The sequence below is a fragment of the Bombyx mori genome, chromosome W (assembly GCF_030269925.1).
Source record: "Bombyx mori chromosome W, ASM3026992v2".
In the NCBI taxonomy this organism is placed as follows: domain Eukaryota; kingdom Metazoa; phylum Arthropoda; class Insecta; order Lepidoptera; family Bombycidae; genus Bombyx; species Bombyx mori.
The window spans coordinates 221,431-234,569 of NC_085135.1; the positions used below are offsets into that span (position 1 = coordinate 221,431).

Below are 13,139 nucleotides of genomic sequence, written 5' to 3' on the forward strand. Positions count from 1 at the left end.
GTGAAGTGTCTCGCTTCAAGCATATGTCGAAAGTACTTGATCGCCTCGTAGATTGCAAGAAGTTCGCGATCATACGGGGAGTACTTGTTCTGCGATGGACTCAGCTTACGGGAGAAAAAGCCTAGAGGCTCCCACGTGTCATTTTTCAGCTGTTGCAGAACAGCCCCTATAGCCATATCTGATGCGTCTGTAACCAACGACAGCTTAGCCTGACAATCTGGGTGTGCCAGGAGTGCCGCGTTGGAGAGGCTTTCCTTTGTCTCTGCGAAAGCTTTCAGAGCAACGTCATTGAGGCTAATGGGAGTGGAGCCTTTGACTGAACCCATAAGTAGGGCGTTAAGAGGAGCTTGTGTTTGGGCGGCATTAGGCAGAAACCGCCTATAAAAATTGGCCATACCTAAAAACCGTCTAAGCGTCCTAACGTCTTTGGGTGGGGGAAAGTTGTTAATGGCTTGTACCTTCTCGTCCAGTGGTTTGGTTCCGCTCTCCGAGATACGGTAACCTAGAAAAGTTACCTCGGGAGCTCCAAAAACACACTTGGACAGGTTGATTACCATCCCGTAGTCCCTAAGTCTGGTAAATACTTGGCGCAGATGCTGCTCATGCTGAATGCTGTCCCTGCTAAATATGAGAAAATCGTCCAAATAACAGTACACGAAATCTAGCCCACGCATCATCTCATCCACAAATCTTTGAAATGTTTGGCTAGCATTTCGTAGCCCAAATGTCATGAACGGGAATTCATACATTCCAAAGGGGGTGGTGATCGCGGTTTTTGGTATATCGTCGGCACAGACTGGCATTTGGTTGTAGGCTTTAACAAGGTCAATGGTGCTAAACTTACTACAACCAGCGATATTGTGCGCAAAGTCGTGTATATGACGTACTGGATACCTATCTGGGATAGTCCGGGCGTTGAGTTGCCTATAGTCACCACAAGGGCGCCAACCGTTGTCTTTTTTCGGTGCCAGGTGTAATGGTGATGACCATGGGCTATCAGACGGTCTAGCTGTACCATCAGCTAGCATGGACTCGAATTCCGCCTTCGCCACCTTCAGTTTCTCGGGTGCTAAACGCCTAGGTGCACAAGCGACTGGAGGCCCTGGTGTAGTTCTAATGTGGTGTTGTGTATTGTGGCTTACCGTACGTTGTGTACCAGCTGGTCGCGTAATTTCAGGAAAATCGCGCGAAAGCAAAGCATGGTAGTGGGAATCGCCAGTCGGAACCTTCACAGAAAGAATGTAATTTGTATTAGAGGCCAGTGAAGCTGGAACAGACAGGGTAGTGGTGTCGTCAATTAATTTTCGATTCTTACAATCTACAATCAAGTTATAGTGACACAAAAAATCTACACCTATAATGGGCTTCGTCACATCAGCCACTATAAATCTCCATGGGTAGTTGCGTCGGAGTCCAAGGTCCAGGTTGAGCTGCGAGTACCCATACGTGTCAATGGTTGATCCGTTGGCTGCTGTCAGTTTGTAGCTGGTTGGTGCACGACGCTCTCGTAGCTGGGTCCGTGGGAAAACACAGAGGTCGCTACCGGTGTTGACCAAAAACTGGGTTTTCGTGGTGCGGTCAGTTACGAAGAGGCGACCTGGAGAGTTGAGGCAGTCGTCTGTCGCCATTATCGACTGCCTGCGGCATTTCCCGACTCGTTGTAATCGCACGGCTTCTGGCATTTGCTTGCCTTAACCCCGAACTTCGCGTGGTACCAACAAACGGGGTACCGTCGATAGTTGGAAGCAGATCGTGTTCTGCTGCGGGATGTCGAACGCCATCGAGGTCGAGAACGGTTCGAACGGTTCTGGGAGCGGTTTGTGGCGCGAGTCTGGTCTTCGAGCTTTAATGCGAGGCGTTCCACCATTTTCCTCAGCTCTGCGATCTCACTGGACTGGTTGATACTACTCGTCCCGCATGTTGAAGTGGCTGCGACGTTGCATGGAGTAGTTATTTCCTGTATTCGGTCAGCGAGGTCCGACAGCTGTTCAAGCGAATGAGTAGGCTGCGATGCTAGTACCGTCTGGATACTGTTCGGCAGGCGGTTACTCCAGATAGTTCGGATAAACTCATGTGGGACGGACGGTCCGGCCAGGTCCATAAGATGTCTTAGAAACTGCGATGGTTTTCGGTCGCCTAACTCCTCATGAGTTAGCAATTGCTTGACCTTCTTTTCATGGGAGGCGGAGAGATGTCTGATGAGCTCGCTCTTAATTTTATCATAGCGATTGCTGGTCGGAGGATGCACGATAATATCCTTTACCGCCTTCGCATGAGGAATATCTAGGTTAGTGATAACGTTGTTGAACTTGACGTGGTCCTCTGTAATACCATAGTTTTCGAATTGACCTTCTAGAAGTGCGAACCAAATTTCTGGGTCTTCTGGAGAAAACGGAGGCACCTTCAAATTAAACTTCCGAATGTCGGACGGCAAAATGTCGTTATCGTGTACAGTGGAAACGCGCATTTTTTTCGTTCGTCGGGGTTTTACGCTGCTACCTCCATGAGAACCAGCGGTCGCGACAGAATCACTGCTGCTCATTATGGTGTTCTTCAGGGGTCACCAGTATAGACGCGAATGAGTTGGTCTCAGTATGGATGTGGATGAGTATGAGTATGTATGCGTCGTCCGGACGCGTAGTGTAATGTGTTAAAGGTAAGTAAGTACCTGAGTAGGCGTCGACGGTGTTCGGTTAATAAATTAAGTACGACACCTTGCATACCAATTAAATGTTTATTCAATTATACTTAGTCCACACGAAAATACAACACAGTCTATATTATTAAAATTATGAAGGATTGAAGGTTACGAGCACAGATAGATATTCAGTTTATAAACAGTACACAGAAGACACTTTACACTTTACGACAATACTATTACAATAAACACAAAGCAAGCGCGTTATCACAAGAGATGCAAAAGCTTCGAAAACAATAAACCGTATATAATTAGCAAAAGCGACGTGCGTTCAGTACGAGGTAAGTTTCGACTGGGGGCGTGGCTAGCCGCGATCAGCTGCGCAAGAGTATATTTTCCAGCTACCCGCGACATTCTGTTCAAGCGCGCGTGTCCATAGCGCAAACGAACGGGCGACCAGCTGATTGACGCGGTACGATAAATTGTCGTGTGTGTAAGTCTGTTGTATATGTAATGTAGTAATAATATATTAATAGATATGTTATATATGTTATATTAAATTATTGTTTAATATTGTGTTAAAACAGTGAATAAACCAAAAAATAATTTCAAAATTATATATTGATATAATAAAAAGAGGGTATGAAGAAGGTTTGAAGAACAAAAGATTGGACATTGAACTAACACAGCATTTAAACTTGAGTATATTCAATAAATTAGCACACTAGTTTGAAGTCGCTGCGGTCAGGCGGTTAGTCAAACGAGTTTTATGCACCCGTCAGCTGCTCAGGCCTCAAGATCGAATCCTGCAAAGTACATATTTTTTTCCTTTTTTTCTTTTTGGCAAATACATTTAAAATTTTTATACATAGAACTAGTAATTAATTTCGACAATAAGAATATAATTTGGGAAGATAAAAGAAAGGAAAAATGTCTTCAGTCCCAAAGATTTGTTCTGGATGTAAAAACAAACTTTCTAGGAAGGAATACATGATATGCTCCGCATGTGGCTTAGGTTATGATTTGTTATGTGCTAATATAACACCTAAATCTTACTTTCTTATGGATCAAGACCGTAAGAATAACTGGAGTTGTCAGGAATGTCGTAATAAGATACCGAAATCTGACAACACAAATACTCCTGCTAGAGCAGTAAGTCGATCCGCCACTTCTGATGAAGATAACGGTCTTGGAGAAGAAAGAAATATTACTTTGCGAACAAAAAAACACAGCTCGAAATGTGACAGCGATGGATCCTACGTTACTGAGGGACATTTACGTATCATTATTAAACAGGAGATAACAAAAACTATCAAACAACTAGTTTCTGAACACTTATCGAATATTTCCCAACAAATAGCTGACTTCCACGAATCCTTAACATTTTTTAATAAACAATACGAGGAACTCAAGCAAATGGTAAGCGAGAGGGATGATACAATTTCTGATTTAGTTTCTAAGAACAATAATTTAACAATACAAGTGAAGAATTTGACAAATAGACTGGGGCAAGTAGAACAAAGCATGCGTTCCCCAAATATTGAGATCAATGGTATCCCTGAAAATAAATCAGAAAATTTAATAACGACTATTGAGCAGCTGGGTAGAATTGTCGGAAATCCTTTTGGCGACAGCGACATTCTCCACGTAACACGTATTGCCAAACTTAATAAGGAGAATGACCGTCCTCGCTCCGTGATTATTAAGCTACGTAGTCAGCGCCGTCGCGATGAGTTGCTGGCTGCAGTTACTAAGTTCAATAAGAAGAATTTAGACAACAAATTGAATTCAGAGCATCTAGGAATCGGGGGACGTCGTGTGCCAGTATTTGTATCTGAACATCTAACGCCGATAAATAAACACTTACATGCGGCCGCTCGTAAGAAGACAAAAGATACTGGTTTTAAGTTTATATGGGTGAGGGATGGTAAAATTTTCGTAAGGAAAAATGAGCAGAGTCACGTTATATATATTAAAGACGAAGAAAGCTTAAAATTAATTGCCTAGTGAGATAAAATAAATTTGATCAAATGATTTATAATAGATTTTTTTTAAAGATGTCTGTAAATATATATTACCAAAACGTGCGCGGCTTGAGAACTAAGACAGAAGATGTACTTAGGAATATAGCTGTTAATAAATTTGATCTAATAGTATTCACCGAAACTTGGTTAAATTGTAATGTTTTAAGTAGTGAATTTATGGACAAACGTTATGTTGTATATAGGAAGGATCGATCGTGTTCGACGAGTTCCAAGGCAGATGGAGGGGGTGTTATGATCGCAATATCTAAACATATCCCATCTTATAGGCACTTAGGTTGGGAAAGTACTGCTGAAGATCTATGGGTGTCAATCGATATCAAAACTAACAACTTGATCAAGAAAGTTTCTATTTGCGCTGTTTACCTTCCCCCTCCAGTTTCCTTGGAGCACTTGTCTAGTTTTCTGGAAAACTCTACAAATGTTATCGAGCAATCTGATCAAGTGATAATTTTGGGTGATTTTAATTTGAGTCATATTGGTTGGTCTCAAAAGTCGGAAAGCTCTCCATGTAGTGCAATGAATTATGGATCTAAATTGGGACTTTCTCTTATTGATTTCATGTCAGTTAATAATTTATCACAATTTAATAACGTGAATAATGTGGATGGTAAAATATTGGATCTTGTTCTTACTGATTTCAACGGATTGGAAGTTACTGAATCCAATAATGTATTGAGCAAAATCGACCAAAAGCATCCTCCTCTGTTAGTTTCCTTACCACAACATAGTCCCCATTTCCTCAAACCTATATTGAGACCCCGATACAACTATTTTCGAGCAGATTATAGTAAAATCGTATCCTACTTAATAAATGTTAATTGGAGTGAAAAGTTAGAGGGGTGTCAAAATGTAAATGAAATGACTGACATATTTTATGATTTCATTTATACGGCTATTGATTTATTTACTCCACGAACGAAACCTGTGTCTACTAAATTTCCCCCATGGTTTACCAACTCTCTAATAAAGACTATTTCCGAGAAAAATAAAGTGAGGTATCGATTTAAGAAATATAAAAATCCGCGCGACCAATTAGAATTTGAGCTCCTTCGAGAGCGTGTTCACAAATTGAGCGAGAAATGTCTTCATGTATATAAGAAGAGAATTGAAGTTGATATTGGTAGGAATCCTAAAAGCTTTTGGCGCTTCATCAAAGATAGACGAAATGGTGAGACCACTGTACCAGCAATTATGTATCAGGGAAACCAGATCGCATCTACCGGACCGCAAATCGCACAGATGTTCGCAAGTTGCTTTTCGTCAGTGTTTAACAGAGATTCCCTAGCTGATTATGTAGACTTTTCTTTTAATACAACTCCTTTAAGTCGTATTAACATATCAGAACGTGACATTCAACGCGCAATTAAAAAGCTAGACATGTATAAAGGTGCTGGACCAGATGATATTCCCCCGGTTTTTGTTAGACGTTGCGGCTCTGCTTTGGCTTTACCTTTGTCAATTATCTTCAACAGATCCTTGAATGATGGTATATTTCCAGACATTTGGAAGAGCTCTAAAGTAGTCCCAGTATTTAAGAAAGGCGCCACAAGCAATGTTAGTAACTATAGACCAATTTCCATACTTTCATGCATTCCAAAGCTCTTCGAGTCACTTGTCTGTCCTTTTATTACACAGCATCTAAATAACTTTATTTCTGAACATCAACACGGGTTTAGAAAAGGCCACTCTGTTGAAACTAATTTAGTCTCATTTACGTCTTACCTCTGCCGAGAAATTGATAGAGGTCTGGAAGTAGATACAATTTATATGGACTTTTCCAGTGCCTTCGATAAGGTCTGTCATTCTCGTTTAATAAATAAATTACGAGGCTTTGGGATTGGTGGGTCATTGTTGGAATGGTTTTGTTCGTATCTTGCAAAAAGACTCCAGTTTGTAGTGGTGAATGGTCATAAATCACAGGACTACATAGCCATTTCAGGCGTACCACAAGGCTCCCATCTCGGTCCTGTATTGTTTTCGGCTTTTATTAATGATATAACTTCAGAAATACGCGACAGTCAATTTTGTCTTTTTGCTGACGATTTAAAATTATACAGAACAGTTACTTTACCAACAGACTCAGAACTTATACAATGTGATCTAGATAGAATAAATGTATGGTGTAATTTAAATGGAATGACATTAAATACAAAAAAGTCCTATTACATAAAATTCTCTAAAAAGCTAATCCCTATGACATCCTGTTATGTACTGAATGGTGACATTCTGCAGCAAGTCAATGAAATTCGAGATTTGGGCGTGATGATGGATAACAAATTAACATTCAAAGCACATATTGATACAATTGTTATTAAAGCTGCCAGAATGCTGGGATTCCTAAAAAGAAATACTAAGGGATTTATGTCCTCAAACACTAAAATAATATTATATAACTCGCTGGTTCGCAGTCAACTTGAGTTCGCATCAGTAGTTTGGGGTCCCCATTACGCTACTTACTCGCAGCGTATTGAGAGCGTACAGCGTGCATTCACTAGGCACTTGGCATTCCATTCTTCTAGCATATCTTACCGTACCACATATGATCTACGTCTTAAACATTTTAAAATGATATCGCTCGGCAACCGTCGTAGAATAATTAATATCATGTTTCTAAAAAAACTAATTTCCGGAAGCATAGATTGTAGCCACTTACTTCAGAAAATCAACTTTAGCGTTCCATACCACTGCCCACGGCATCCTATTACTGAAATTTTCCATATTCCCGCAAGTAGAACAAACCTCCTTAGATATTCCCCTTTATCAAAGATTTGCAGTGAATTTAACCAAATATGTGCATTAATTGACGGCATTGACATTTTTAACGACACGTGTCCTGGTCTCAAAAACAAACTAGTATCCAAGTTCCTTTGCTTATAATTGATGAGAGAATGTCATTCTGATTACATTGCGCAGTCTGTTCTATGTACTTATATTTTTTGCATTGCCGCGCTCGACTTTTTAAATTTTTAAATTTTTTTATAGTTTTATAATTTTTGTTTATAATTTTTTAATATATAAATATGTGCATTATTTCTTATTTAGTAATCTGTAAAGTTAGTAGTATGTGTAGTTAGCTCTTGTTTTCATGTTGTTTTCAAATATATATATTGCTGTAACATGTCATAGTGTGTTATAGGAGATTGCTGTACATGCCTGTAACTGGCTTACATACCAGTACTTAATTTTATACATGTTAATTTTAAGCTTGAATGTTTTGTGTGTATTGCTGTTGGTGTGTCTAAATAAATAAATAAATAAATAAATAAATAAATAATAATATGTGTGAATGTATACTTTATGTGTATTAATAATTATATTAAATAAATATATTATATAAATATTATATTGTAAAGAGTAAATGTGTGTGCATGGAATGTGGGATAAGCCCACAATCACAATCCAGTGAGGATTCAGTGGGAGACACATCGTATGAATCAGGAAGTGAAATTTTTCATGATGATAATGATGAGACTTATGTACCAGATGATTCTTCTGATGACAGTGTGGAAAGTGTTGTGAGTGTTAAAAGAAGTTATTCCTCTAGGCAAAGAAAGAAGCCGGACAGATATGGTTATTCTAATATGTGTTTAGAAAGTAGTGTTATTCAAAATGTTTGTGAACTTTCACTTGATGAGGCTCTAAAAGGACTAGATAGGGAACAGTGGTTAGAGGCAATAAGGGACGAATTACAGTGTTTTGAAGATAACGATGCTTGGGAACTTACTGATGCACCTAAAGACAGTACTATAGTTAAATGTAGATGGGTTTTGTGTAAGAAATATGATAGTGAATGTAAGGTTAGGTTCCGTGCCAGACTTGTAGCTAAAGGTTTTTCCCAGAAACAAGGAGTAGATTGAAAATGAAAATGAAAAAATATTTATTGCTTCAACTTATAAATTAAACATACAGGGTTTGGAATCTCCTTTTAAGCAAAATACTTGCTTGTTTAGGAAATACCGCTCTTCTATAGCCATTTACATAATATTTTATAAGAATAAGCAACAGAACAAATTTTATAATATAAATAAATTTATACTAATTGACATAATGTGTGTGTGTGTGTATGTGTGTGTGCGTGTGTGTGCGTGCATGCGCGTGGGTGTGTGTGTTTATTATAACATCATTGCTTGAACAATGCTTTCCACATCCTTATAGCTTTTGGTTTTCAACCATTCAATAACAGATTTTTTACAGTTAAACGATGTCATTGGATATATACTTAGTTCTTTGTTAAGTTTATTGTACATGTGTGATGATTGTTTGACAAACTGTATTTTAGCAAATGTGGTTTTGACTTTAACAAGAGGCGTTACATCTTTCATTCTACGGTTTTTATTATTTGCCATCTCAGGGTCATAGCACATTTTTTTGTGTATCCTTAGAACTAGTTGAAGAATATATAGTTTTCTTACGGTTAGTAGCCCAGATGTAATGTATAGTTGTTCCGTTGGAAAACGATAAGGTTTGAAATACATCACTTTAATCAAAGACCGCTGGGCTCTTTCTAGTTCCAAAAATTTTATTTTAGTGGCTCCTCCCCAAACTGACAAGCAATATCCTAAGACTGATTGTGCTAAAGTTATATAAATTTCATTTAACAGTTTCTTTGTGGTTATATGACGCAGTGTTTTGAAGATCCATATCAATTTTCTTGTTCGATTCATTATTAGTTCTGAATGTACATGCCAAGATAGTCTCTGATCCAATATTATTCCTCAGTATTTTGTTTATTGTACTTTATTAATTTCAGCGCATAAACAGCCTCTGTGGCGTGTTAAACATTTATGAATTTTTATTTCAAAATTGTCTTTTGGCTGAGTACTGTCATATATAGAAAAGCAAATATAGTTGGTTTTTTCAGTATTAAGGGTGAGTAAATTGGTATTTAACCATGACGCTACCTTTACCAAACTATTTTCCGCTGACTTTTGAACACACTCCCACGTTTTCCCTGAAAATACTAAGACGGTGTCATCGGCATAAGACAGAATGTGTCCTTCAGTTATGGCCATGCTAGTCAAGTCATTTATATATATAAGAAACAATGTCGGGCCAAGTACACTCCCTTGTGGCACTCCGAATATAATGTTTTGATCTAGACTTGTATATTTATCTATTTTGACACTTTGTTTGCGATCAGATAAATAATCTTTAAACAATAAGAGTGGCGAACCTCGTATTCCAATCTTTTCTAGTTTGTGTAAAAGTATTGGGATGGAAACAGTATCAAAGGCTTTTTTGAGGTCCAGAAAAATGGCAAGACATTTACCTCCTTTATCCAGAGTTTCTGTAACAGAAGAAGTAAGTGCCAAGATTGCATCTTCCGTTGATAGACCTCGTCTAAAGCCAAACTGATACGGCGAAAGTAGTTGATACTTTTCGAGAAATTTAACCAACCGGATGTTCATTAGCTTTTCCAATATTTTTGAAACACATGAAAGAACTGAGATTGGCCTATAATTTGAAAGAATAGAACCGTCCCCACCCTTGTGTACAGGGGTTATTAGGGCTTTTTTTAACGCAGATGGAAATATTCCTTGGTCAAAACATACATTTGCAAGATGGGCTATTACGGGCACTGTAAATTCATGAGCAGCTTTTAAAAAACTAGTTGGAATTTTGTCAAAACCAGGGGCACTATCAGATTTTAAACCCATTAAAACACTTCTTACCTCATCACAATCAGTACTGAAAAGTGCAAACGATGATGCATTTTCTATTGAATTTTTGCAAGTAAGAGAGCTATGCACAGAAGGGTGAGATGTAATAATTTCATCTGCTAAAAGTTTTCCTACAGAACAGAAGTAATCATTGGCTCTGTTTACGGACTGTTGTGGCGTTATGTCTCCTGCGAGTAATTCAGTGCATTGTGTACTTTTCTTTTTGCGTTGAGTTATATAATTAATAGCATTCCATAGCTTTTTTGGATTTTTTTGCGCTTTTTCTAATTGTTCTCTGTCAAATTTTCGTTTTTGTTTTTTAATAATATTATTGCAATGGTTACGGTAACGTTTAAAAGTAATTTTTAGGATTTCATTATATGGGTCTAATTTAAGTTTTTTTTGCATATTATTTCGGTTTTGAATGCAACGAAGTAGTCCAGAAGTCATCCATGGTTTTATTAGTTTTTGTTTCAGTGGGATCATACTAGTGACAGTAAATAAAGCAACGCACTGCTGTATTTCGCATATGAGGCTATTCACTAGAGTATTAGGATTATATACATTAAGTAGTTCCAATAAATGAATTTCTTTCATGTAGTTTAACGCTCCCTCGAAATTAAATGTAGTTTTAGTTTTTAAGGTTTTATTTGAATTAAATTTGTTATTCAGTTTTAAAAAAATCGTTTTGTGATCCGTGATAGTGGTTTCCAAAACAGCAATAGTTATAGATTTATTTTTGGAATCAAATTTAACTATAAAATGATCTAAACAGTTACTACCCCGTGGGTAGGGAATGTCCTGGTAGTAAGCCGTGCATTGCCAGCATGTTTAGATAGTTCAATCTATTAGAGCGATCGTGAGAAAGCCCTTCTTGCCTGTAAATAAGATTTATGTTGATGTCGCCTGTTATTATTATATTACTATTTGAGGGAATTGTACTTAGATGCTGATTAAGACTATTTGTAAAATCTTCAGATTTAGTTATTGAAGGGGATCGATAAATACCTAAAACGGTTAGGTTTGGGAAAATTTTAACTTCTAAACAAGATGCATGAATAAGGTTAACTTCTTTTACCTTTGCTTTATATTTATTTTTAATGTAGACTACAACACCGTCTGCGTCATTTAAATGGTTTGTTGTTTGATATGATGTATAATTACAGATTTGAGGTATATTTTTATAAGGATTTAATCTACATTCGCTGAGTATAATGAGGTCAATATCTGATTTGAGGTAGGCTAGATTCAATTGTAAGTCGTCGAAATTGGCATAAATACTTCTGATATTTTGTGATATAATAGTAAAATCAGTGTTTTGAATTTTTAGCAAACGGGAAAAATCATCAGTTGTACAGGCAAGAACGTCGGCTATTTCTAAGTCATCTATCTCTTGTATCGTATGAAGTGTGCTATCCATTATTGATTTGCCAAAATAAATTGAGGTCAGTAGCTGTTCTAAATTTTATGTAACACGGATTAGGATGTGTGTGTATGTGTGTTTGTTTGTGAACAATGAGTGTCAGTGTAAATATGGACATTATACATTGTTTAAGTAAATGTAATTTAAATTTATGGTAAACAATATTTTTAAAAAGACTACACCAAGTGCCTACTAGTCATGAACTTTGCATGAGATTGTTTACTTGTGATTCTGCCTTTATCGGTATGATAGGAGAGTTTTCATCTCTACGGATGTAGACCCTTCCATAGGCAGTCCAGCAGTACTTGAATTTCTTAGATTTAGCTAGGTCCCGCGCGAGAAAATGAAGGCGGGCTGCTTTAGCTGTAAGCTGCTCGGAAACAAAGACAGGCATGTACTCCTCCTTTTTATAACCAAGGTGTTTGGCACATATTTTTTCTTTGTGTCTTATATTAAAGGCCTTAACTTGCTTAAGGAAATCAGTTTTTTTAATAGTTGAAGCAAGCTCCACCACGATCGAACTATTATTCACCTTACTACGCTTATTCTGCACTCTGTAAATATCAGTTATGTCATTTTTTTCGATTTTGCAGTCGATAACTTTTGACAAATTTACAGTCATTTCAATTAGATCTTCTTTAGTTTCTTTAGTTAGCTTAGGAACATTTTTTAATTCCAAATTGGTTTTTCTACTAGCACGTTGAAGATCTTCTATTCGGTCTTCCAAAGTTGCGATACAGTCTCTGTCCTTCTTCGCCTGAACTTCAAATTGTTTAAAATTCATTTGGAGCTCCTCATATTGTGCCGTCAAAGAGCTCAAAGCTTTTTCTATGCTATTGTTACAAGTTTTTATTTCTTGCAGCGTTGAGTGTATTTTCTCGATTTCGCTTTTTTGAGGCGTCATTAAAGAAGCAATCAGGGCTCTCATTTCTTCCTTAAAACTAATGAACTCATTTGCGCAGTCACATTCTCTACCCGTCTTGCTACGCGCCGTCACATAGTTCGGTGGCGTAGTTAGTGTTTGATCGTGTTCATTACTACTGGATCTGAAGCCCTCGCGTCGTGACCCGAAAGTCGCGAATTACGTCATGGTTAGGAATGACAGACTCACCGCCTCCAAAGGCGGGACTGCCATTTACTATAGGCGGGCCCTGCACGTTGTCCCTCTCGATACTCCCTCGCTCTCACATATCGAGGCGTCAGTGTGCCGTATCTCGCTGACGGGACACCAGCCGATCGTCATCGCATCCGTTTATCTCCCCCCGGACAAGCCCCTCCTGAGCAGTGACATCGAGTCACTGTTCGGCATGGGAGACTCTGTCATCCTGGCAGGCGATTTAAATTGCCACCACACTAGGTGGAACTGCCATCGT

The 13,139-nt window shown here is 38.1% G+C and overlaps 2 protein-coding genes across 2 annotated transcripts; both read right to left on the bottom strand.

The window, feature by feature from the left end:
* Positions 1–1,627: 1,627 nt before the first annotated feature.
* On the bottom strand, positions 1,628–2,542 carry LOC119630573 (uncharacterized). The gene has a single exon (XM_038020433.2). It carries the CDS (start codon positions 2,540–2,542, stop codon positions 1,628–1,630), a length of 915 nt encoding a protein of 304 aa, XP_037876361.2.
* Positions 2,543–11,962: 9,420 nt separating this feature from the next.
* Positions 11,963–12,694, bottom strand: LOC134201635 (uncharacterized). Its single transcript, XM_062676871.1, has one exon. The coding sequence runs from the start codon at positions 12,692–12,694 to the stop codon at positions 11,963–11,965; it is 732 nt and encodes a 243-aa protein (XP_062532855.1).
* Positions 12,695–13,139: the final 445 nt, after the last annotated feature.